The sequence below is a fragment of the Colletotrichum navitas genome (genome assembly GCF_030913465.1).
Source record: "Colletotrichum navitas strain CBS 125086 chromosome Unknown LY79scaffold_2, whole genome shotgun sequence".
In the NCBI taxonomy this organism is placed as follows: Eukaryota; Fungi; Ascomycota; class Sordariomycetes; order Glomerellales; family Glomerellaceae; genus Colletotrichum; species Colletotrichum navitas.
In genome coordinates, this window is record NW_026850548.1 from 466,330 (window position 1) to 490,541 (window position 24,212).

General features: G+C 53.1%; 4 protein-coding genes across 4 annotated transcripts; 3 read left to right on the forward strand and 1 right to left on the reverse strand.

Moving 5' to 3' along the window:
• Nucleotides 1-1,646: 1,646 nt before the first annotated feature.
• LY79DRAFT_665117 (uncharacterized protein) lies at nucleotides 1,647-3,712 on the forward strand (the record flags this gene model as incomplete). The annotated part of the gene is made up of 3 exons (XM_060563012.1): nucleotides 1,647-1,807; nucleotides 1,863-1,890; nucleotides 1,949-3,712. The coding sequence occupies 3 exons, from the start codon at nucleotides 1,647-1,649 to the stop codon at nucleotides 3,710-3,712; spliced, it is 1,953 nt and encodes a 650-aa protein (XP_060420030.1).
• Nucleotides 3,713-4,476: 764 nt separating this feature from the next.
• On the forward strand, nucleotides 4,477-6,099 carry LY79DRAFT_504811 (DHHC zinc finger domain-containing protein; the record flags this gene model as incomplete). Its single annotated transcript, XM_060553545.1, has 2 exons — nucleotides 4,477-4,624; nucleotides 4,685-6,099. 2 exons carry the CDS (start codon nucleotides 4,477-4,479, stop codon nucleotides 6,097-6,099), a joined length of 1,563 nt encoding a protein of 520 aa, XP_060420031.1.
• An 11,772-nt stretch (nucleotides 6,100-17,871) lies between these two features.
• LY79DRAFT_141148 (uncharacterized protein) lies at nucleotides 17,872-18,680 on the reverse strand. Its single transcript, XM_060550954.1, has 2 exons — nucleotides 18,052-18,680; nucleotides 17,872-18,003 (listed from the first exon to the last, which is right to left on the reverse strand). The coding sequence occupies exons 1-2, from the start codon at nucleotides 18,590-18,592 to the stop codon at nucleotides 17,972-17,974; spliced, it is 573 nt and encodes a 190-aa protein (XP_060420032.1). The 5' UTR covers nucleotides 18,593-18,680; the 3' UTR covers nucleotides 17,872-17,971.
• Nucleotides 18,681-23,774: 5,094 nt separating this feature from the next.
• On the forward strand, nucleotides 23,775-24,159 carry LY79DRAFT_140957 (uncharacterized protein). Its single transcript, XM_060550953.1, has one exon. It carries the CDS (start codon nucleotides 23,855-23,857, stop codon nucleotides 24,047-24,049), a length of 195 nt encoding a protein of 64 aa, XP_060420033.1. The 5' UTR covers nucleotides 23,775-23,854; the 3' UTR covers nucleotides 24,050-24,159.
• Nucleotides 24,160-24,212: the final 53 nt, after the last annotated feature.

Below are 24,212 nucleotides of genomic sequence, written 5' to 3' on the forward strand. Positions count from 1 at the left end.
TTCGGCGGTGGCCGTAAGCTTTACTGTAGATGAACTTGTCGGATCGCACCCTCTGCACTAAAAAGACGAGGAAGAAAAAAGTTCCCTCAGGACGCGCGATTCACAACAAGATAAAAGTTTGATGTCGCTTGAATTAAGGGAAGTTGGGATGACCCAGAATAAAGCTCGGCTGGTGGTGGCGAACAGTCTCAGCTTATCGCCGAAGTAGGGTAGAGACTGTGTGCGCTTTGCCAGGGGGGGAAGATTGAGACTGGTTGTAGAGAGAGAGGAAAAAGAGAATTGCCGAATCAAGCTGGCCTTCGGTGAAGGTAAAGGGTGCGGTCTGAAAGGGCAAGGTGTAGATGGAAGGAAGGAGGGGGGGGAATGGTTAATGGCGGTTCAATGACTGGGCAAGGAAAGAACCGGTCTTATTGCCACCAAAGACTCCTTTATTGGGCAGACTGGCTGTGAAGAGAAAAAAGCCGGACAAGAGGGGAGGGAGAGGAACCTGAGACGCGCCCTTCACTGGCGGGCTCTGTACACGAAGTCACATGATCTCCCTTTGTCATGAACAGTACCTACCTAGGCAGATACCTATTGGCGGCAACCGAGAAAAAAAAGTTTGTTAGCTGGTGCCCTAGCCATTTTGAAGAGGTGGTTCTGACGCTGTTGATGCAACCACTTTGACATGCTGCACGTGGAGGGACTGCAGCTAAGTAGCTTGATGTACCTACTTGACCCTGGCTGCTGATTTCTATTGAGGGTGAAAATATACTTTCCAAGTCATTGGGAACCCTATGTGATTTAAGTCCGGTTCCATGGAAGGTTTACAATAGCATTCAGATGCAGACTTACTGTCAAACAAAAAGGAGGTCGATGTCATGTCTAGGTATGAGGATCTCCAGTGTGACGATTCGATTTTGGGGCGATCGATCCAGTCCCCGAAGTCTCCGGTGTAGTGGCTCCTTCCACCAGAAGCTGTGCCTGCCCCACGTCTTCCCGTCAACTTGCTGGTCCCACTTCAATTAAAACCCCTGGTACCTGCTGTGCTGCCTAGCCTAAAATACAGTTTATATCACTCCTGCTTCAAATTCTCGCACGGCGTGCTTTCACAACGTGCCCACCCCAGGCCCTGCTTTGACACTCAGTTTGACACTCAGCTTGACGATCAGCAGCACAGTGCAGAACGAGGCACGCTCCAAACAGAATCCGAGGACCTGGTCTCGACTTGCTTGTATGGGACAAGGAGGAGAAGCAGCTTACAACAGAAGAAAGATACGTCTCCACCTCCCTTCGAGCCTTTGTCGCCTCCTTCCAATTCGCCCCCAAGTGTCACATCGCGACGTAGCCCCTTCGGAGCTGTGGTGTTCTAGGCCTTTACTGCGTCTTTCTTCTCCCTCTTTCTTGTTTTCTTTTAATCCAAAGAGCTTATCTCATTGTCGTTCTTGAGGTTGGTTAATCTCATTCCTGCCCCCTACAAGCTTGAGGTCTGCAAATTGCCATTTGCCACAACAAGTCAATTTGGGGTTTGCTCAGTCTTGACCGTACTCTAATCATCTCATCACCAGGCTTATCATCAAGCTTCATCACGATAAGCAACTTTCAAAGTGAGAGACGAGGAAGAGTCAAGGTTCATCAAGATTTGTTTCGCAAATTAAAGCTCCAAGATGGTGCGCCCGACTCGTCAGCGGGCTCAGGCTCAGGCCCAAGGCCAGAATCAGAACCAAGCACAGCCTGCCCAGCAAGCCCAAGATTCTCAGCAAGATCAAGCTGCTCCACAGACCCAGATGCAGGGCGCTAATCGTCCTGCCCGCCATATCTCGGGACCGTGAGTATCTTAGAACCAGCCTCTCTACACCACATAACTGGCTGACACGATGTAGGCAATCTGCTTTGACAGACTACCTTGCTGTGAGCTCCCTTATGAGCCACCTTCACCTTTGTGTACTGTCCACTCACTATTTCACAGTCCCATAACATCTCTGCAAACCAGATCCGCCGCAACGCTGACCAGCGCCGTGCTGCTGCCGCCCGAAGCCTCGAGGCCCAGGATGGCAACAATGCTGAGGATGGAGAGGAGAGAGCCGGTCCTTCGACCGGGCCCACCGAGACAACTGAGAGCGCTCGCAACGAGACTTCAGCCGAGAGAGATAAACGCAAGAGGAAGGAGCAGCAGGCACTAGCGAAGATCAAGGCGTCCAAGTCATTCAAGAAGCGGAAGCGCCATGCTGAGCACTTTACTGGCGTTTCCGAGGACGAAGACGACTTTGCCCGCGCTATCTTCGACCAGCGAGAGAAGCCTTTGCCTGGCCAGATGGACAATTGCGCCATCTGCAAGAAACGCTTCACTGTTACAGCCTACTCGCTTACTGGGCCTGAAGGCGGTCTTCTTTGCGCTCAGTGCAGCAAGGATCATGCTGCAAAGAAGGGGAAGAGTGCGAAGAAGCCTCGGAAGTCACTTGGCGGCCAGGGCAGCCGTCGCAAGGTGCAGAGTAACATCCTCGACGGCACCTACCAGACTGGAGCCAAGAATTTGACCACCCTTTGCATTGAGACGCTTGCCAAAAACGTCGACCTTGCCGACAGCTTGGGTGATCTGCCGGACAAGGTTGTGGACAAGATTGCTCGGCTCTTTTCCAAGCGTCGACTGCTCACTCCTGAGACGCTGCCACTGTTCGTGCAGCCCTCGACCTTGACTGTCAAGATCTATGACGGCGCCAAGCTGGGCCCCAATGACTTTGAGGGCATATTCCAGACCGCCAGCGGTCTTCAGCATTTCAAGGCCCGTAACGCCATCCAATTCAAGGACGAGGTCATGGACTACCTCTTGACACGTGACACCAAGATTCTGTCCTTCAACATCCACGGGGCAAACTTGCTCAGCGATAGTAGCTGGTCCATGTTCATCTTAACCAAAGGTGCCGACCTGGAAGCTATTCAAGTCTACTACACGGATAAACATTTCGGGGACGAGATACTCAACCAGCTTTCGATTAACTGCCCAAAGCTGAACCGTCTCAAAGTCTATCACAACCAGAAGGTCACGAACATCGGCGTTAAAGCAATTGGCGACATCAAGACTCTGAAGCACCTTGGCCTTCATTTACAGCATGACATCAGTCCCAAGAGCCTGTCCCACATGATACGTGGTGTGGGACAGTTATTGGAGACGCTTTCCCTGAGAAAGATGCCCAAGTCCAACGACGAGGTTTTGACTGCCATCAAGAACACCTGCCGATCCCTCAGAAAGCTCCGCATCACCGACAGCGAGAACATGACAGATGAAGGTTTTGTCGACTTATTCACCGACTGGGAAAACCCTGCCATCGATGTAATTGACTTCCAGAAATGCCGACATCTTGAGTCCACCAACCCTCGCGACAACCCAGACGGGGTCGGTCTCTGCTCTGACGGTTTCCGTGCCCTTATGAAGCACTCGGGTGGCAAGCTCAAGAACCTCAACATTCACGCGTGTCGCCACATCAAGCGCGACGCCTTCGACGACGTCTTTTCCAAGGACGATCAGTATCCTCATCTCGTTAAGCTCGAGATCAGTTTCATTGAAGACGTTGACGACTTCGTTCTTGGCCGTATCTTCCGGAGTTGCCCGAACGTTCGCGAGATCAACGTCTTCGGCTGCATGAAGGTTAAAGACGTCAAGGTGCCAAGAGGCAAGGTCCTTGTCGGTGTCCCCAACGCCATTGGAATGGTAATCGAGGGCCAAGATGATTAGGAATTGAGTCGTCCCGAGAAACGACATGCATGACTACCAGAGATGGGTGGCAGTGGATCTTAGACTCGATGGCTTTTTGACCGTCAGGTCCTTTGCATTCATGCCAGGAATCATTTTACATTGGTTTCCCGCTTATAGAAAGAGAGGTTCTGTCCGCACCGGCAGGCGTTTTCATTCGGAACAGGGTTGGCGGGCGTGATAGCCAGACTTGCTATCGAAAAAGTTCAAGGTCAATTCTGTTTTGTATGATGGGTGGCTACGGCTTTGACGAAAACAATCACGAAAATAAATTGGCAATAACGGACAGTGATTGACGTGTGTGCTGCTTGTCTGCGTTTACGTAGGTAGTAAGTAGTATCTGAATTATGTCCGTGTCCCAGCCGCTGCGGAGCAAACAGCCCACTGATTTGCGACTCCGGACCTCCCCGAAACGTGGAACACGGACGGAAGGTGGCGGCGACTAAAACACCGCCACATCGCTGCTGGGCGCAGATGGATTAGCTCAGCCTCAACTCCCTGCATAATACCATGTACGTAAGTAGGTAAGCCTGCGTCGCGTTCAATGTCCACAGGGCAGGTTATCCACTTGATCCCCTGACTTTCCGTGTCCAATACAGCATTTCGCGGGCTGTTTTTCGTCCACGACCAGCTTTCTCCCGTCCCTGACCGCCATGATCCGTTGCTCTTCATAGCTGTTTCCCTCTTTTTTCCTCGGCGTGAGTGAATGTATGGATCTTGCTTGTTCAAAATCGCCCTTCGCAACAATGTCTCGTCGTTGGGCGCGAAAAGTTGAGCGCTGCTGCTGCACTTTCGCAACCTACATACCTTTGACCTTCGTCTACGGGTTGACCACCTGGGCCGTTTGGGTGGATGTCACCATCGGGTCAGCGCCCTCGAAAGCTTCTTGGCTCGGTGAGTAGCATTTCCTGCTCCGTCGTGTCGTCCTCGGGATAACTAACGATGCCCTCGAAGGATCCGCGTCGTCCTTCGGCGCCCTTCTCCTCTATGGCCTGCTCAACTGGTCTTATACCACTGCCGTCTTCACAAGTCCAGGTAGCACAACGAACGATGATGGCTACGGCACCCTACCGACCGAGGCCCCGCCGGCCGCCACCTCCTTTACCGTCAAGTCGAACGGTGAGTTGCGATTCTGCAAGAAGTGCCAGGCTAGGAAACCGGACCGCGCCCATCACTGTTCGACCTGCCGTCGGTGCGTCCTGAAGATGGACCACCACTGCCCTTGGCTGGCGACCTGTATCGGCCTCAGGAACCACAAAGCTTTCCTGCTATTCCTAATCTACACGACGCTCTTCTGCTTCTACAGCTTCTTCGTCTCTGGCAGCTGGGTGTATATTGAGGTCATTAATAACACGACGTATGTTGAGACGCTAATGCCCGTCAACTATGTTATACTTAGCGTCATTGCTGGCATCATTGGCATCGTCGTGGGCGCCTTTACCGGATGGCACATTATGCTCGCGAGTCGCGGCCAGACGACGATTGAGTGCTTGGAGAAGACGCGATACCTGTCGCCCCTGAAAAAGCAGATGCAGCACCAGTTTGTCGCCCAGCACAACGGCGAGGGCATCCCTCTACCCGCATACGGGCAGCAGCTCCTGGACATTCACGCGAACGCCCTTCCGGGCATCACACGGCCTGAGGAGGGCGAGGAATACAGGGGTCAACCGGGCGGCTCGAGGCCGATGCATGCTTCCTATGAAGAGATGGAACGCGAGCGCGCGAAGAAGCGCTACGAAGAGTACCTCGACGAGCAAGACTCTGAGAAGCTCCCCAACGCTTTTGACCTTGGCGCAAAACGCAACCTCCTGCACCTCTTCGGCCCCAAGCCCATCTTGTGGTTTGTTCCTATCTGCAACACCACCGGTGACGGCTGGTCATGGGAACCCAGTCCCAAATGGCTGGCGGCGCGCGAACGGCTTGCTAGGGAGCGCGAAGAGCAGCGTGCCCGAGAGATTAACGCCGGCTGGGGCACTGATGAACCCCCAGCATTCATGCACAACGCGCCTACGAAGCCGGATGGCGCAGGACGTCACTACCTCACCTCGTCCCCTCCTAATGCCAATGGTGCGCGTAGAATGCCCTCCAAGGCTGACCGGGTGCTGGGGCGTGACCCCAACCTCTACGCCGATGGGTTCCAGGAATCGATGCCGATGCGGAAGCTTAGCCCGCGTGGCCGCGCGCTGGAGGACGACCTCGAAGGTAGCGACCTCGACATGGAAGATCCCGTGGCGGCGGAGCACCGGGCATTGAACCTCGTCACCAATGGCGGCTGGGGACGCAGTGGCGCCAGCGGAGTGCTGAGAAAACACAGCCCAACTTCACCATCATTCAGGGAGCAGCCAAACAATGACGACGATGTGGATTAAGAAAGAGACGGCTTAAAATTGGAGCTGCAATTACGATGCGTTTAGAAAGTGATATTCGAAAGCTTAATCTTGTCATTAAGATTCCCATCGAATGGACTTAGGGCATGAATGCAGCATCGCCTTAAAGTGTATTCGTATTTTATGCATGTTTGTAAAACTTGTCGAAGGAAAACTCGGAATCGTAATGTTCGAAGCATCCGAGATGTATACTGACGTTGAACTCGCTCGAGGGACGGTGTTTGGGGTGTTGGGTTCTCGGTTTTACGTGGTCCATCATGGAGTAATATCATGTGAGGAACGAAATGCAAGTCTTCAGTAGCGCCTATATCCATTATGAATACCAAATTACATGTATAGATTACGTTTATGCTGCCATCGTTAACGGTCTTTCTCGTGGCGTGATGTATTTGGTAATTTTGAGCTCTGGGCGAACGCTACACGCAGTGTCCGCTGCGCTCGATTGCTTTGGTATATTAAAACGAGATGCAGGCGACGTCCATCCGAGGCAAAAGGGCTATTGGAGCAATCGACTTGTATTCATCTGCTGGATGAGCGCCGTGGGCATCCATGCTGTCTTTGTCAGTAATTAGGTTGTATTTGAAAATTGATGCCGGGGATATTTGTACTAAAGGCTTTGAGTCGTTTGGCCTTGAGCCCTTCTTCCCTTGCTACTTAGAGGCGGATTTGAGATATGAAGCTACAAATACAAGCCAGAGACAGCTATTAAGGATAATGGCAGACCATGTCAGTGGTTGGTGGCAAGCTCGCAAGAGCACTTCACCAGCAGTTGGAACTGAGACCGTTTTGGGTGTGGCCCATGATGTATGCCAACAGTTTCTAGCCTCCTTTGACGCCCAATTAGGCCTCTTTCATTGGTATTGCAGTGTATTCGATGAGTATATGTCGACTGTACTCCTCAAGAGGCCTGCAGCTTGTCTTCTTAACTGAGCGAGCAATTGCTGAACCAAGGATTGCTACGATAACCATAACACTTGCGAGCAACCTCTCATGGCTCTTCCTATATTAACGGAGCGTTTGAATGCGGGCGAAAGTTTCTTCTTAACCCTTCCTAAATGATACAGTCCTGTAAAGTAATAAGAAACATATATGTTAGGCAAGTATCGACGCTGGACTGCAAACGCACCGGGAGATGAAGGCTCCAATCAGCCATGCCCTAATAAGTCCCTGTTGTTGCACCAGGGTTTGACAATATTTCCCCAGGGAAACTGGTTTGCGCCTAATTGAAGGATATCCAGTTGAACGTTGTTTTGTTGTTGTTTTTTGTGCTGACGGCTCTTGACAGGTGGATTCCGAAAGTCGAGACGCGAGATAAAGGTGACTTGTTGGTGAGCTGGCGCGTGCAAATGTATTGAACCTTGAATCTTTTCTCTAGGTGCCTCTCAGCGCTCAGAATGGTATACACCGAAAGGTTGTTGCGAAAATCTGGCCCTTGACTGTAGGGACTGAGATAATAGGTGTTCAACAAAGAAAGCCAGCGCTTTCTGCAACCAGATTGGATACCCAAAGGTGCTGGTGTTATTCTTTCAAATACATCAAGCAATTCAGGTTCCGTAGAGGTCTCCTAATAATCACACGTTCTCTGCAGTAAGCCATAGGAATGAGGAATACAACTAGCTCGAGGTGTTTCCTTCACCGGGGAGGACATTAAAACACCTAGCAACCCGAGCTTGAAGCGAACACACATGTGGTTGTCGTCTTTTCTCGTTGCTAGCAAGGAGGAACGCTTACAGGCTGAAATTACATGCCATCTCTACACATTTTGAGGGACCAGAATCACCTTATACTTCTGAGTGAGTTGAAGCCTACACATGTGCGTGCGCCTGCATGACATAGACAAGACGCATGCCAAACTCTGCCAGCAGACAGATGGCATCTGTTCACTTACGACTGTAGCCCATTTGCTCAAGTCGTCGGTAGCCCAGGTTTACACAATCAAAACGCATATAGGAAGCAGCACAACTCTCCCGTCCGAACCTTTACGAGCCTTCAAACCTGACAACTCCTGCAACCAGGACCTAACGCCCAATAGATACATCAATATAACCTTTTAAACTTCAAATTGACTCTATCGTGATTGTAGTTTACTACATAGCCGCCCAAAGAAATAGTGAAGTTCATCAAAGTTGGAACATACACTTCGACAAATAAGAACATACTTCGGGGCATCTCCCTGAGGACAGGAATGAGGTAGCAAACAAACATATTGGCTGTAACTAAGTTTAAGACACAATCAGAATATGAACCGGGCCAGTGTGTTGTGATTCATGATCCCAAACCTCGAGACTGGGAAACGTATTTGGCATGGATCTGACAGATTGACGTGAAATATCCATTCTACTCTCTGTTTAATGGACAGAAAGGGCTTGAGACTTGCGTGACGTTTATATCATGAGAAGCAGCAAATATTCAGTCCAGCCAAAGACTTGATAGGAACCTAACACGTGAACAACAAATCCCAAACCAGGTCTTTAAGGGCTTATCCCAACTTGGTCAATTCAACCAGACTTCGGAACCGGAGGTTGAAAGCCAACTTGCATCTTGAACGTTGCCAGCCAACCCGCCTCGCCTCGTACAATCAGTTTGCCAGCCGTGGACTCTCCAGACCGGGTCCAGTATTGAGCTCCTCATGACCAAGTAGAGTGACTGGCAAAAGGGTCGACAATCTGGGCCTCACAGTATATTTCACCTTCGCCGTGGTTGCTACTGCTAACCTTCCCACTCACAAGATTGCTCGATGAGAGTATTCGGATAAATCATCACGGGAACCAACCGTTTAGTATTGAATTTATGGCGGCAGAGGCAAAATGGGAGCAAAGTGAGTTGGAGCTCACCATGTGCCAGAGTCCTCCTGGTCTCCTCGAAACTCAAATATACTACGAAATCTACCAATGTCTTACATTAGGCCCTTGCTTTCCTTCGTCCCAAGAATGGGCGAGGAAAAACTTCTGCCGTCCAATTCTTAAGAAGAAACATCAACTCTCACATGCCAGACCTTCCATCTCATGAAACTGAATTGGCCTCTGCATATCAAATCCTACTTCTGTAGGAACACCCCTCTATAATCTCCCATCAGACCCAAACAACCGTCAATGTTTCCAATCCTTTAGTGACACATAGCCATTTCCGACGCTTGTGTCGGAAGATGTTCCGAATACCCATATCCTCGGCCGTCTTGCACCAATTCCAAAAGACAATTGATAATCCTCAAACACGCCCCCCCCCCAAAGGACGCTCGCCCCCTCTTCACCAAAGTGCATTTTACGCCAACATCTGGCAATGCACTGAATCCACATCCCGCGAACGAGGTTTCATGATCCCCGTCTTCCTAAAAACTTAGACAACATCCCTCACCCCTCCCGGCTTGACTTGATCGTCAGAAAACGCGTATCCTTTTCGCTCATTTACACCAAACCCCGCACAATACCCCCCCTTGCTTGACCTCCCTCAAACGAAACACGCCACCGCGTTCAATTGCGTGAGCGGGTTTACGATGAGCAGAACACACACTCGCAGACTAGAGACGTGCTTCATATTACAGCTAACACGTCTCGCTAGCCGATCATCGTTCACTTCCTCCGGGTCTGGGCGCTTCGGGCCGGAGTCGTTGTACAAAACAATGGCCTTAATTGTCATGATTTGAGAACCTCACACACTCCTCTCGGCCTCTTGTTTTCAGATCCGTTTCCTCCGTCAGAATTCCGGCAGCGCTAGAAGTCTACTGCCACTGTGCGTTCCGCCTCTATTAGAGACAATCACAAACCACGGTAAGCCCTTATCTCCTTCGCCATCTAGTACACCCCAAGAAAACATTGAATTCTGCTAATCTATATGCGTCACCCAAGTTCACGGCATTTCTATTGAACCCACCGCGAATCATGCCATGATCCCAGAAGGCATCGACCTTGGTGGGTAGGTGCGTCAGAAACCCGTCGCTTCCGCCGTTCTGATCCATGTTAAGCCCAGATACTGTTCGTCTCTGTTCCATGACCCGTGCTTTCTTTCATCTCTCCAAGGCCTGGGCCCTTCTGTGCTGCTTCGTTTCATCGATCAACACCCCACCGATATTGCAGCAGGCCAGCGAACGGCATTTGCATTGCCGATGAACTTGGGTGAGCTCTCATTTGTTCGGGGAAAGGCAGAGATATAGGTATGGGCCGATGGGATACCAGAGATTGGGATAGAATTCGTATGATCAACCAGTATGCCTCTGCATGAGTGTCTCCTCCGTCGGCGACCAAACGAAGGCAAAACCTTCACTCTCGTAGCGCACAGTCTAAGTCGATTCTCGGCTCACAGCCTCATCGCCCGCATCAGGAAGTCGTACGTTCAACAGACTCCTGTGCGACCTCGCGGACTCGCTGCGCTGCAAGCATTCGACATATCTATCGCCTTGTCTTCCTGCAACACCCTAATAACATACAAACCTTCGCTCCTCAAGATGAGCTCTCATATTACACGCTAAAAGGTAGTCACGCGCACAACCTTCACATCCCCTTTGTAATATCATCAAACGCAAACAACCTCACAACGGCTAGCAGCTCGAAGCCTCATGCACAAAAAGCCCGCGGGATATCTATACTAGTTCCTAAAGTATTACCATGTTGGTCACCGTCCTACCTCCACGGTTCTACCCAGCGCCCTTATCCCTTGACTGACTGTCGTCCAGACTGCGCGATCAACCGGCTGATCACCCTCCTCCCCAGCCCCAATCTCACTCACGCAGTCTTGTCTCAAACCCATACCTCAGTGATCCCAGCCGTCAGCTCATCCCCCGCCCCCTCCTCCGTCCTGACCATGCGCTCTCCCCACTCTCCAAAGACATAAGCAGGGCCAGTGATCCCCAGTCCAGGCCAAGGGTAGCTACTGCGAGGCTCACATCATCCATCACCCCAGTATTACCGCCCACGGCGTGGCGTGGCGTGGCGTGGCGTGGCGTGGCCCATTAGTGACATCTGATATCTGAAATCACAACGTATTTCAGATATGGGACATGGAAGGCAATGACTAATACCTCGTTGGATATCATGTCCCGTTACACACTCCAATTCTGCAGAAAACCGTCTACAAACCCCTCATATATCACCGGCAGACTCAGTAAGTCTCGCCGGGAAGGTGTGTGGGGGGGTACAAACGAGCGAACCATACCTAATGAGGCAGCACTCAAGAGTTGACACAATATGCCAACCCAGATGGGGCAGTATCACGAACCAGTGACATCGAGATACATCCTCTACATCAAGATACTCGAAAACCCTTCTCCGCCTTACTCGATCTCCTCGTGTCTTTCGTTACATTGTATCTTCCGCCAAGACCGAACCTCACTCCGCAAGCTCCGGGTCTTTCATCCGTCGACCCCACCTGCCTTGACCCTATCACCAACCTCATGCCAATCTCAAATCGCTTGCCGTCGAGCCAACTGCGTCCCCTTCTTCACTAGGGGTAACCTGCAGAACCAAAGCATCCAAGTGGCCAACACCTAACCCCACAAATCGTCATTAATGCATCTGACAAGCTCAACCATCTGCCTTCCTCCTCTCGCACCCTATAGCATCACGATCCATCAGCCACATCACTCCCTTATCCCCACGTGTGTCCCGAGTCAAACGTCTTCCATACGTCCATGGTCGAAATCGAGGATCGTGTACGACTGGATGGGCGGCCGACGGATGAGGGTCCGAACGAATTGTCCAATCCACATGCCGAGCGAGCACAGTCCAATAACCCCCCTGTCCGCATCCATAGCAAACTACCCATGGTCTCTGTCCCCCGGACGACGCCGCCACCACCTCAAGGTGAGCAGTCAGGTCTAGCCTCTCACCGACATGTTCGACGTCTGCCCTTGCCCGCCACACTTCGAGCTTACCCACCCTTGAGCCTCCGACCAACCGTCAAGTATCACATCACTAGGCTCAATGACCGCATCCACGCGCCCCCTCCGTGACCCTTGCCAGACTGCTACCTTCTACTGACCCTCGGAAGCCCCTCCCACTCTCCCTGCTCGATAAAGCCTGTGTAATCGTCGGTAAAAAAGCTGACGAAAGCACTAGGAACTGTCGCCAACGAAGGGCCAGCCCGTAGGCTGTTGCTCCCCCTTGCTCATGATCCCCCTGTCCTGCATCTACCCTCCATCAGGAGTTTCCACATTGGTATTTTCCACTCAAAAAGCCGCAGGCTCCCTCACTTATGAGTAGCCCGAAAGGGCTCTCGACTTCGTTATCCTTGCCTCTCTTTGTGACATGCGTGCTTTTCTACCGTCACTGCAGTCGTGTAAGCAGGCAGTTCACACGCAACACGTGTCAAAAAAGAAGTACACATTGGGGATGCTCCGTCCATGTCGATGCGAATCTCGCGTCAGACCTGAGGCTCTGCATGGGCGCGGGAATGCACTGCGTCATTTAATAGAGTGTCGGCTCGATCCATCTCGCCCCCGATGTCCTGCCAATGGCACCCGCACATGGACGACGCCATCGCCAGGGGTCATTTTGCTGGCCAGGTGGCTGAGGGGCCGTATATCTTAGTGATAGAAACATACCCCCCATCGACAGAGATAGGGGCACCAACATCCAGGTGGTCGGTGTCGATCGAGACCGCCTACAGATCCCAGTCTCCGAGGTACAGGCTCCTCTGAGGGGGGCAAGACACCCCTGAACGAGGGTAATCTCGTCGGCTTTCGCGTAGTTCTGCCAAGAAAGGGCCGTGTATTGCCCTCACAGCACTTTCTGACCTGTCTACCTACGCTACTGGCGACCAACAGGACCAGCAGGGATACGATCGGTTACGAGCAGTGGGAGCTGTCCAGCGTCAGGGCACTTCCTGGGGTACGGAAACGGCGCCAACGGCTATAGAAACGGATGAGCGTTGCATAAATATCAGATCCGACTGGTCTAAAAAAAAAAAGAAGAAAAAAACAGCTGCGAAAAGCAAGACAAGGATAGAATAGAAAAACCCTCAGCGCAAAGGGTAAGCTGCAATGACTGGAGGCGACGGGTCAAATCTCACCCATAGTGACGTGGCAGACCATGCCACAAGGTCTCTCGAGAATCACAAACATCATCAGCAGGCTGCCCCTCGATGGACACTAATACCGGAGCATGCCACCGGAGTATTCCAGAAGCAGAACGGCGCAGGACGTCCATGCGCCCTCGCTTGCCCAGCTGCCTTGTGGCGAGAAAGCTGCAGTGCCTCTCCCGATGCGACGAGAATCCGCAGTCGCAAATGACTGCTCACAAAGGTCCAAAGAACGGCCGTCGTCCTCCTTGCTGACATGCGTGAGGCATATAAGGTGCGATTCTTGGGCACGATAGAGACGCCCATGCTGCTCATGAGTCAGATGAAGACGCCAACCCAGGTCAGGACGCCTGAGCTGAGGTGAAGCTCCCCCCGGGTGACCGGGCACAAGAGTGTCGTCCTCCTCTCCACAATAACCTTTATCAACACGAGACGCGAGGGGTATGCGTGTTGGCGATAGCTCGAGCTGACAGCTCAGGTTGTACGAGCAGAAGAAAGTAAGTAACGCGTGATTCGGTGAAGGTACGGAAGTCGTCCGCCTCACCGACCCCTCTCCCTGGCATCTGCTAGTGACATCGCTGCTATGGCGCCGTCGATAGGCATTCCAGCAGCAACGTAATCAGCAAAAACGGGTCCCGTGACGCTGGCGTACGCCTGCAGGCTGCACGACGTGAAGAAAGCAGTAAGGCGGCAGGCGGATGGTTGCAAGACAGGGTGGGAAGAACGAAGTGAGGTGAGTACGCGGGGTGTGTACGGCGCAGCAAACAACTCTTTGCAGACATCCATACATGATGGAGGAGGGATGGATGGATGGATGGCTTCTGCTGCAGACCTAGCCCGGCTGTGGACATGTAGGCAGACAGCCATTGCATGGTGCAGACGGCACTTTAGCAACCATGAGACGCGTCTGCGGCGCAATAGGCATCAGCTATGATTATCAGCGACCGTTTCGGGACAGCCACACATTCCAAGACTCTCCAGCGTAGCAACGCGTCTTTTGAGGTCCGTACGGGCGTAGAAGCCCCTCGGAGCCGCCTCTTGATCCCGGAGCGAGCGTCGACGTGACAGGTCACAAAGCCCCCGGAGGACGTTTGGTCGCCAGCGTAGCAACGTCGAGAGGGCCGGCCCCGGGGTAGAGTGTGAGTGGTGCGAGCCGAGAACCGATCTCCTTGTCTCGACGCCCGGAGACACTGGTCTGAGATGCCTGATCCAGAAACTCGTGCTGCAAGAGCGAAAACATGTGGCGGAGGGCCGGGCTTCGCGGTTGGAGGGAACGGCACTTTGACGGAGCCATGGGCCTGATGTAAGCAGGCCGCCTTTGCAGTGTGGCGATTAGTGAGAGGTGCGAGCCTGACTCGACTGACACAATTCCTTCTGCCAGCGTTCGTGGTGTCAGACTGAATCATAGTGATGGTGGCGGGAATGGAGACAAGAACAGGGCCAGGCAGACGGGGTGGGTTCGGGGCATGATGTGAGGTTATCGTGAAGCTCACTCGGCGCCACATCGCTCGGCAGCCCCTGCTCCGGCCGTCCACGGGCGGGCCGAAGCCGACGCCCGGGGCAAGTGCTATGACGGCGGCGCCCGGCCCATTTAGAGGGGCCACTTCGGAGGAAAGTGAAAGGGAAACGTCGGGGGAGGTGGGCAGAATCTGCTCATAGTGGGCGTCGCATGGCTTGATGGCGGGCGCTACAGAGAGAGACATGCTTGGGGCAACTGGCTGGTCGCAGCAGACTTGCAATCTCCCAGACGCGGGTCCCGACGTCCGTGGAACCGAAGCCGGTGTTTGGACGTGGTTCACTCTGGAGTCAGAACGTACGTTCCTCGAGCCGCGACCATCTCCACAATAATGCTTCGTCCTGAGATGAAGCTTAACGGTGCGTATGCCTTTTGTGCGTCTCGCAAGCGCTCACCCGTCCCTCGTCCGGCATTGTGAGGCCGGGTCTTCAGCCAGGATGGGCCGGCCACATGGAAAGATTACGGGTTTTGGAAGTTCGCTTGCGCATCGAGAAATGACGGATGGTGGGCGTGTGCCTTCCGCACGGTAATGCCTCGACTACGGCAATATTTGACCGATATTAACATCCGTTGCGCAATGACAAAGACGACGTGAGGCGAGCTATGCCGCCGCTTACACACACACAAAACCCCATGAACCGTCGTTTCGCCGTGGCCACAGAATGGAGTGAAGGGCTCGAACCACAACAACACGCCTACCACCCCTTGAAGCACGTTGCGATCTCAGGATTGGCTTATGATATGTCCTAACGGTTTGACTTGGCCAGGGCGTGCTTGAATAGCTAAAGGATTGTTTCGGAGGCGGGAACGGGGGTTTCAAGACTATGGCATTGTGAATTAGCACCCTGCTCGAGAGAACCATGGCAATGTGACCTCGATTTCCTTTTTCGGTGTACTTTACCTCTGACTGACTGCCGGCAACCCCATGTGTAAGATACACCACCCGCTGAATGCTGCATGGCCACGAAGCGAAGTTGCGATGGATGGTAAAACGACAATCCAATCCCGAGAAGGAACCCTAGAATCAGACCCCTCCCAGAAAATTATTCCGACGAATCGTGCAAGCCCCGCTTGTCGCAATTAGCTGCGACTCTACGATGGATTGGAAATCCCTCGCACAAGAATAGCAGCGTCGCTCGGCATCTAGCTCCGCAACACACACACGTGTACACACACACACACACACACATCGCGTGACACTTCAGGCTGCCGTGGGGGAGGGGGCAGACAGCCCAACCAGGACAACATCATACAGGACCTTTTTTTTTTCTTATTTTTTTTTTGTCGCCGCCCACAGGCGACCGTGTTGTCCTATGACATTGGATTTCTCGAGGCTGCTGCACCATACGATGCCATACACAGCCGCCCAGTGCTTGGAAGCAAGGTTGGAGGAATACGACGCAGCCATGAGTAGCGCCCAACGCTAGCGGCCCTGGGAAAGCGATTTCATCCCCCTTGTCCACCACGAGCCCACGACACGATGGCCTCAAGGAAGCTGCAGCTAAATCGTTGCGCCATGAGACAAGGTTAACGGGATCCTTGGCCGTCCCAGGATTCCTCTCAGCCGCACATCACATACTCCACCGCCCTCAAACGCTGCCCGCCTGCTGTTTTCAGAACATGGATATGAGGAGATAGGGATGGGAATTCTGCGGTGGGGAGGGTCAGGAAGAAGTCGTGTGTGGAGTGGGGGGGGGGGGGGGGGGCAAGCCACCTTGGTTTCTCACAATCAATAACAGAAAAGACAGCATCTGATATGCATCCTCGAAAACGGATAGAAAAGGAGTGAGATACATAAATAAACTACATGGTATGGTTTACAGACGATAACGGCTGTCCCGACCAGCAGGGCCGTCTGTGGAGTGATCTGCACCAGCTGACCGGGGTTCGGAGCCCGGAGCTGAGGCACGCCGAATTGGGGTTGTATGGGAAGGGGTGGGTTTCCATTATGGGAGAGATTCCGTGTATGGAAGCCTTCTAGAAGGGCTCACTCAGCCTTGGATGGCGAGCTCACCGTTTGATGCACGCAAGGCCATCATCCTAGTCCCGATAAACTCGAGACGACTGCGCGTGCAGGCTCTACGTTCAGAGCAGCAGGGGGGGGGATCTCGCTCCGCGTTTCGAATATTCGTAGCATGCGAGGGCCGCGCGCTTCCCCCTCCCCCCTAGTCTTACCGCCTCTGTTGCCGCTTAGGCGCCTAGGCAGTAGTCCATGGACAATGCCCAACAGAGCAACCCAACAGAGCAGCCCTTTGGTTGTCAAGGCCCCTCCTCCTCAGCCGTGGCTGGGTTACTCCTGCGGCAATGTTCGAACGATGAGCATTAGGCCTCTAGCCCGCTCGGTGATGCAAGCGAGGCTGTGGACGGAATGGTCGATGCATCGGTTTACGGGGGGCCTTCACAGTTGGGGAGCACTTGTCAAGTGTCGGGTCAGGCACGATATGGACTGCCCCCTTTCCCAACAGGCTGCTTCCTAGTTTCCAGACTTCCCCGAGCCGCCATAACAGCTCAACCTGACAAGCCGATGCTTTGTTGATCCATCTGCCGAAGAGGGACGCAAGACAATCTTTCTGGCGACGGTGGAAACGAGTGCGCGGACGCGGCGCTACGCGGCTCCGCCTTGTTGTTTATTGAGTCAGTACCAAAGCATAATACCAACCTGCTATAGCGTTGCTTGAAATCTTGGGGACCTGGTCCTAGACGTTGCCATTGCGATACCGACAAGCAGAGCCTGCCTGCTCGATGCAACCCATCTTACGTCTGCAGACCCGCCATCGCTTGCCACCCATGGCCATAGTATGTGCCGACTATGCCCCATTCCGACGTTGCGCTTACAGAGTCTCATTGCGATCGCTAAGGGGCCACCGAATGCCCTTTACGTGAGACGCGCAGGCGCCAGCACCTATTCTTGGAGGCCGGGAACGAGGGATGAAGTGGTGCTGAACTCAGTCACGGGGGGTTCGTCGCTAATTTTTTGTCGGTGGTGCCGTTCCGCGCGTCCCCGGGGTCCTGGGCCATCAACGCCATCTGGTCTCTTACAACGGCTGCTCGGAACGCGCCCGCGGACGCTTGGCCGTAACACCAGTCCGTGGAACCGATGGTCTTCGGTTTGCGGCTTGAGGCCTTGATTAATACGCTCACCGAGCGAGAGCCTTCAATGGTGCTTCGGGGTTCCTTGCGTTTGCCCTTTCGGACCCAGGTCCAAACCCCGTCCTCCTTCATTTGTCCTTCGAGTCACGAATCCTGCCGCCATCCGTCGGGAATAGCACACAAACGATGGAAAGCCTGCACTTTACTTGACCATCCAGGATCAAGAAAGCTCGACGGCTAACTAACTTGTTTGTTCGGGGCAATGAAACCTGGGGAAAGTTAGGCACAGCCCAGTCAGAGGGCAACAAATGATCGACCTAAATTGGACCATAAGCAATGTCTGTGAGCCAAGGTATCGGTCGTAAGCCCCTTTAAACCGTGATGATCACAAAGTGGTGAAACAGCTCTATGGCCATCATATTTCCCGTGCGGAAGACTGTACAAGGGCAAGTGAGGTAACTGTGTTCCAGTGAGTGATCGCAATGTGCCGGCCCCCCCACAATCCGGCTGATTCCTTTCGATGACAAGGTTTGCCGAGTTGCGTTGCGCCGTGCCACCCATGCCCAAACGCAAAATGATGTGCAGTGGGAGCCTATGCATGGTAGGTAGTTGAATGAGTTTCGCCGTGGAAAATCGAATCGAGGACGAAAGCAAGGTTCTTGGAGTGATATACACTTGAGAGAGGCGTGGAAAGGCAGGGAAGAGGGGGGAGAGGGGCGGATTGCTATGCTGACATCCTCTGACCGACGGTAGAGGGCGACCTGACTGACAGTTGACCCCCCGAGCAGTCCGAGACGCACTCAAGACGAACACAGGGGTTGTTGATGTTGCAAGCGTCCTGACAGGCTGGTGCCTCATCCCAAGTCCTAATCGGGCAAGTCGGCTAGTCAAGACACATTGGCGGGCATGGAACTGTTCTTTGCTTTGTCCAACGCATGTTTCCTCCTGTCCGCCCAGCTTGATTGAATCGAAGGATCGAAATACGATCGATATGCATACAGTTCATTCCATCTTTGTAAACAAAGCACGCCACTCGCCGAGATTGGTAATTCAAGGGCCGTTCGCTTCGGCTTTCAGCTGCAGTGCAGTGAACCGGGAAATTTAGGCTCACCCGCGCGAGTCGAGGGCCAATGCATCCGCAGGATCCACGGTGGTTCAGGTCCCCTATCCTATAAGAAAAAAGCCCATCAGCCAGTTGCACCCGTGTGCTGCATTATGGTGGGCGAGTTAACGCCCAAAGTGACGATCCCGCGATGAATCCCAGCATGTCTTCTCCTGTGCTTGCAGGATTGGGCAGCTGAGTTGCTTCACCCCAGACGATCCTCACAATCAATTTTCTTTACCCGCGTAGTCCGTGAGCGAGATGCGATGGTGGTGCCGTAGTGGTTCCGGCCCTCTCACTACCAGAGGTAGTGTGTTTGCGTTGTCAAATTTTGTTTATGCTTACGTCCCTTTTGCAGATTCATTGCTCTCTGCTGGCAGCAAAGTCAATTATCGCGCTCTCCCCACAAAAGTCACTCATGGTATGTATCCAGTGCTTGACAGAATGGAGTATTCGTATTCGTAAGTGGGAGGGAGACCAGAGATGTGAGAGATGTCCCACCAATCGTGACTCGGCACATAGATCACCTTTTGGAAGGGTTATGCTTTGCCAGGAGCTAGAGACGGGACAGCCGAGAAGGGGCAGGTTCATTTGGTCATGTCGGTAGCTAAAAGCATCGCGCGAAGTACCGTGGCACCACGCAACATCGCATAGTCATGCCAGTGTGCAGCGTGTGGCAATGCGGTGCGTTGAGAAATAGCAGGGCCGGCATGAACAAACGACTATATCGTAAAACCCCGGGGAAAATGTTTATTAAAAATTATTACCCCCCCTGCTTCTTATGGGTGTTGTCGGTCCGGTGCAAAAGCTTCCAGTAACAGGCCGCCGATCAGAGACATGCGATGAGCGTGCAGCTGGCGCGTGTGACAAGGCGACTGCGTCGCATTGGAACGACGAATGATTCAGAGGATGCGCAAACAAGGCGTCCAGCGCAATATCTTTCACTTTCAATGTGCGACCGACGCTGGTGCCATTACCAGAACAATTGACGCGAGGTTAAGTGCATTGCCTCGAGGGCCGGCTCGTGATTTGATTGTGATGTGACACCAGTTCCCACGCTCCCACTGCCCTGGTCGTGCGGCAGAATGTGTCCCCTCTTCCGCAGTCCGGAGTAAGCGGGCGATGGGCCTTCCCGCAATTCATGTACGCGAGTAGTGTGCAAGCGTACAACCTCGGGGAGCCTGATAAATCTCGTCAGCTCCTACACCGAGAGTACGTAAGTATTCGCTGACCTGTACCAAGTGGTAGCAGTCACAGTGGGCTCGTTGTTGGGCATGTGAAGTGGAAGTGGAGACAAACGTGGAGACGGCTTGTGGATGGGGTTGAAACTGACAGAGGTCTTTCCCAACCCCCGTTGACAAGGGGAAGAAGCTGCCGCGGCTCCAATGGCGTCAGCGTATGTTTGTGACTTTCTCTCTCTCTCTTTTCTTCCTCCTTTTCGCTGGAGGGTTCCATCCCGACATACCGAGTGGGTCCACTCTATTCAGCCCCTCTTCCACTTCCACTGATGGGTGCAATGCATGGGCAAGGTCGTTCCCCGCGCGCATATCAGCGATTGCGAGGGCCATCAATGTGCCTGCCGTCTGCGTCGTGTGTGGGCAGACAAGCCGAGTATGAGGTAGCGGGGTTTTGTGGCAGCATGAATGCGTTGGCCCAAACAATTATTGGCGATCTGGCTAGTGCATGTTGTTGTTCTCCGCACGTCGTAGGATGCTATGCTGGCAAGGTCCTAGGTTCACAACGTCTGGATACCGCTGGGTGGGATGCTGTGACGACGCCATGACGACGCCATCAGAAGAGAAAAGATCGGGTAGCCGCAGACCAACCAGGGCATGGAGGTGGATGTGACAGCCGAGGTGGATGGATGGGAGGAACGTTGCAGCCAAAGGATGTTATATCCAGTGCGTGGGGTTTTCTCCCACTCTCGGGTAAACGGTTTCGGATGCACGGGGGAGGAAACAGGAAACAATGCGTGGTGACGATGATGTCGGGGTTGCCGTCGTTGGTTTGCGGTCGTGGGTCAAGCAAAAAAAGAAAGAAAAAAAAAAGGTAAAAAAAGAGAAAGGAAAAGCATTGAACTGCCCCTCCCCATGAGTGGGCTGAATGCTTTCCCATGTTGTTGGTTTTTAGTGAGGCTCAGTCGGGAAGTAGTCGGATCCATGGAAGGGTAGGGAAAGAACCTTGAAACTTGCCAGGAACGCATAGGCCCGGGAGGTACCTACCTCTCTATCTGCACCACCCTCCCCCCACTGACACCGACCGTGCTTGCGCGTACCTGACTAATTGTACCGTGTACCGCTCCTGCTTGCTTCCCTTCAGGGAGCAGCAACGAAGTGCACGTGTACCTAGACAAACTAACTAACTACCTTTCAAGGTAGGAACCTTGCGACCGACAGTCACTGCCAGGCAAGAGTCCCGTCTACAATTTGGCAGCTGCCTCTCATTTTCATCTTGACTTGTCTGTGACTGTTCTTTCCTGTCGGAAAAGAACCGGACACAGAGAATCAGGGGAAGGAGGGGATAGAGAGGAGAGGATGATGATGATGGTGGATGAGTGTTCAGCCAGGTTTCTGCTGGATTTTCCTCTTGGGGCAGCCGAACAGACGGGCGCAGCGCAGCGCAGCCTGGAAAGACTTAAAGCAGCCGTAAGGATGATATAATATAATCCATATAATGGACCTAGGGATGCTACCACAGGGGGGGCGATGATGGTTTGACAGCTCAACCCTGATATTGAATCCCAAAAAAAGAAAAAGAAAAAAAATAAGCGAGAAAGAAAATAGCTCTCAAGGGGCGCAGCACAGTGTATCTCGATGTCCGACGGCAAAGAAACGAAAGAAAAAGGAACCAAAACAGAACCGGCAACCATAACGGAAACACCGTTACCCACTTGAACGTGGATACTAACATCCAAGAGATGAGGATGTCAAAGTTGACCCTACTTGTCTAAACTAGGGAGAGAAAGAGAAAATGTGAGGGAGACACTGAGGGGAGGACATCGGCTGGATCAAGTGCCAACATGCCCCCCCCATCATATGGGTGCAGACTGTAACTAAACTCGGAGGCAGCCTGGCCAAACCACGCGCAAGATGAGCAGACAGTTGGTAAGCATGCCTACGTGTGCCGATCTCTCAACAGCATGGCTGCTTCCGAGTCCATACCCCTTGGCCCCTATTCTTGTCTTTGAGCCTCTCTCTTATCCATTCGGCCTTTAGGAAACGCCCAAACCATCTTTGACTTGCGGCAATATCAAACGGGTTCAGACTTGGCTGGAGGAGATGGGGATTGTCTCCAAGGCATAGTCATGATGATTGTCACAATGTCACTTTCAAGCCGGCGAGATGTCGATACGCTATGCCACCCGGGCATTTTGAGGGATCGGCAACATCATGAGCTGATGCGCTCTCATCGGTTCCTTGGATCCCTCAACAGAGGGGACTCAAGACTCAAGAATCAGAGGCAAAGAGAAAAGAGACACTGCGAAAATTGCGTCAAGGGTTGGCCGTGCAAGGAAAAGCTTGGCTTTCGCAACGGTGCATGCCCAAAGTGCCCGCCCATTGGAGCATGCGCCCAAATGTGTGATATAGGCAGGGATGTCAATAGCCGGCGCCATGAGGGGCCGGCCGTATGGGGCTTGGTCTTCTGGGTGGGCGCACGCTGAAAATAGCTCTCGAATTTGTCTGACGTTGATTGCGATGATTTTTGTTTCTTGTCAACAAAATCGAGTTGTGCGCAGTTGCGCATGTGGTGCCCATGCGGTTGATGATACGAGACCGGGAGGGGGTGTAGATGGTCGACAGCCAAAAGTCTCTGCCCTCGCTACCTAGGTATATACCTAGCTAGCTCAGGATGTGGCGCAAGGCACCTACCTAGGGCAGGGCAGGGCAGACAGGGCGTTGGACAGCCATGGACAACAAGTAGTGAAATCCCTCGTATCAACGCTGGCGATAACGTGTGTACACACTAATTACCATGTACTACGCGCAGCCCTGACGCACGAGTTCCGACGGGCAGCGGAAGCGAGGTGGCGGACAAGCAGGCTGCAACGCGGCCTTTGCGAGAACCACAAGGCTTGGTACGGCAAGTCGGCATCATGAGAAACGGAACCCTCTCTCGATGCAGCCAGCAAGCTGACACCATGGCCGCAAGTCGAGTTCAAGACCGGCAGTGTCTTGAATGGTACGAGGTCAATGACGAGCCACACACACACACACACACACACACACACACACACACACACACACACAGGCCTTGCCAAGATAACTCGGTTGACTATTCGTAACCACGAGAGAGAGAGAACTGTGTGAATAGGGCGGACGAAATGAGACACTCGGCGCTCAACTGCACTTGGCAAGCCGTGTGACCCCGCTCTACTCTACTCTACTGCGGCCATTGACCGGTCATGATAATCAATTGCTTCTTCTTGCTTGCGGAATTATCCTGCCGTTGTGCTTGGCAACGTGCAACGGGGTCTAGAGTTGGGGAAATTGCCTGATGGTAGGAAATCATGTAAGCAACTCACCCGGACGAGCCTGCGTTACCGCGACCGGGACTTGTCCATACATCTCTGGAGGCGTACGCCTACCAAGGGAGGGAACCATGGCATTTGTCTTTCGTTGGTTGGCAACCGACGAGGCCGAATCCGTTCATCCGCGGGCTTTGGCACAACTCCATCTCTCTCTAGGCTTCAGGATTTCCAGCGATACGGTTGGAAGATTGGTAACTTCCGAGGACATGTGCCTCACCCTCCTGCGTTGGGGCCAGGGGACAAGACAAGCACGTGTCCTTGGATCCCTACACCCGAGTTGCGGCGGGATGGGGGGGGGAATTGGAGGTCTCACAATGGATTGGACCTAAACGCGGAAAACAAAACGACAAACCAAGTCGAAATGAAAAAGAAGACCCCGCTCATGGTAGCTTCAACAGCACAGAGCATGCGCCGAGCCGCCGAGCGGATGCTCGCAATGTGAGATGGCGACAGAGGAAATGAAGATGGGCGCATCTTGGCGTTGAGGTGCATGGTGGTATTTGGGGGGTGTCTGAGCTGGGGCCAAGTTCGACTCAGCTCGAGGCAAATTGTCTCCCCCTGGCAGGGGGGTGTGTCGGAGAAGCATACAGAACAGAGCAACTACTGGTGGTGGTGGTGGTGTTTCTCACCTGAGAATTCCTCTGGCATCGCGAGCGTCGATTGTGGTCGTCTCGCCGCATCGTGACCCAGACAACCCACCACCACAACCTCAGAAGGTTACACCTGATAGGCAGAGCCTGGCAAAACTACCGCGGGCGTGTGAAGGAATTTGGGGGGGCGGCTTTTATCCGTACTTCCACTCAAACGGGACATCCGGCGACGATGATGGTGTGTGTCGCAGCGACGAT

What these genes read in the sequence shown, in the direction of transcription:
- LY79DRAFT_140957 (XM_060550953.1), top strand. Translation starts at nt 23,855, where the DNA reads ATGGTGGTATTTGGGGGGTGTCTGAGCTGGGGCCAAGTTCGACTCAGC.
- LY79DRAFT_141148 (XM_060550954.1), bottom strand. Translation starts at nt 18,592, where the DNA reads ATGAGGCACCAGCCTGTCAGGACGCTTGCAACATCAACAACCCCTGTG. An exon ending in TTGCTTATGGTCCAATTTAG is followed by an intron (nt 18,004 to 18,051) that starts GTCGATCATTTG and finishes AACTTTCCCCAG; the next exon opens with GTTTCATTGCCCCGAACAAA.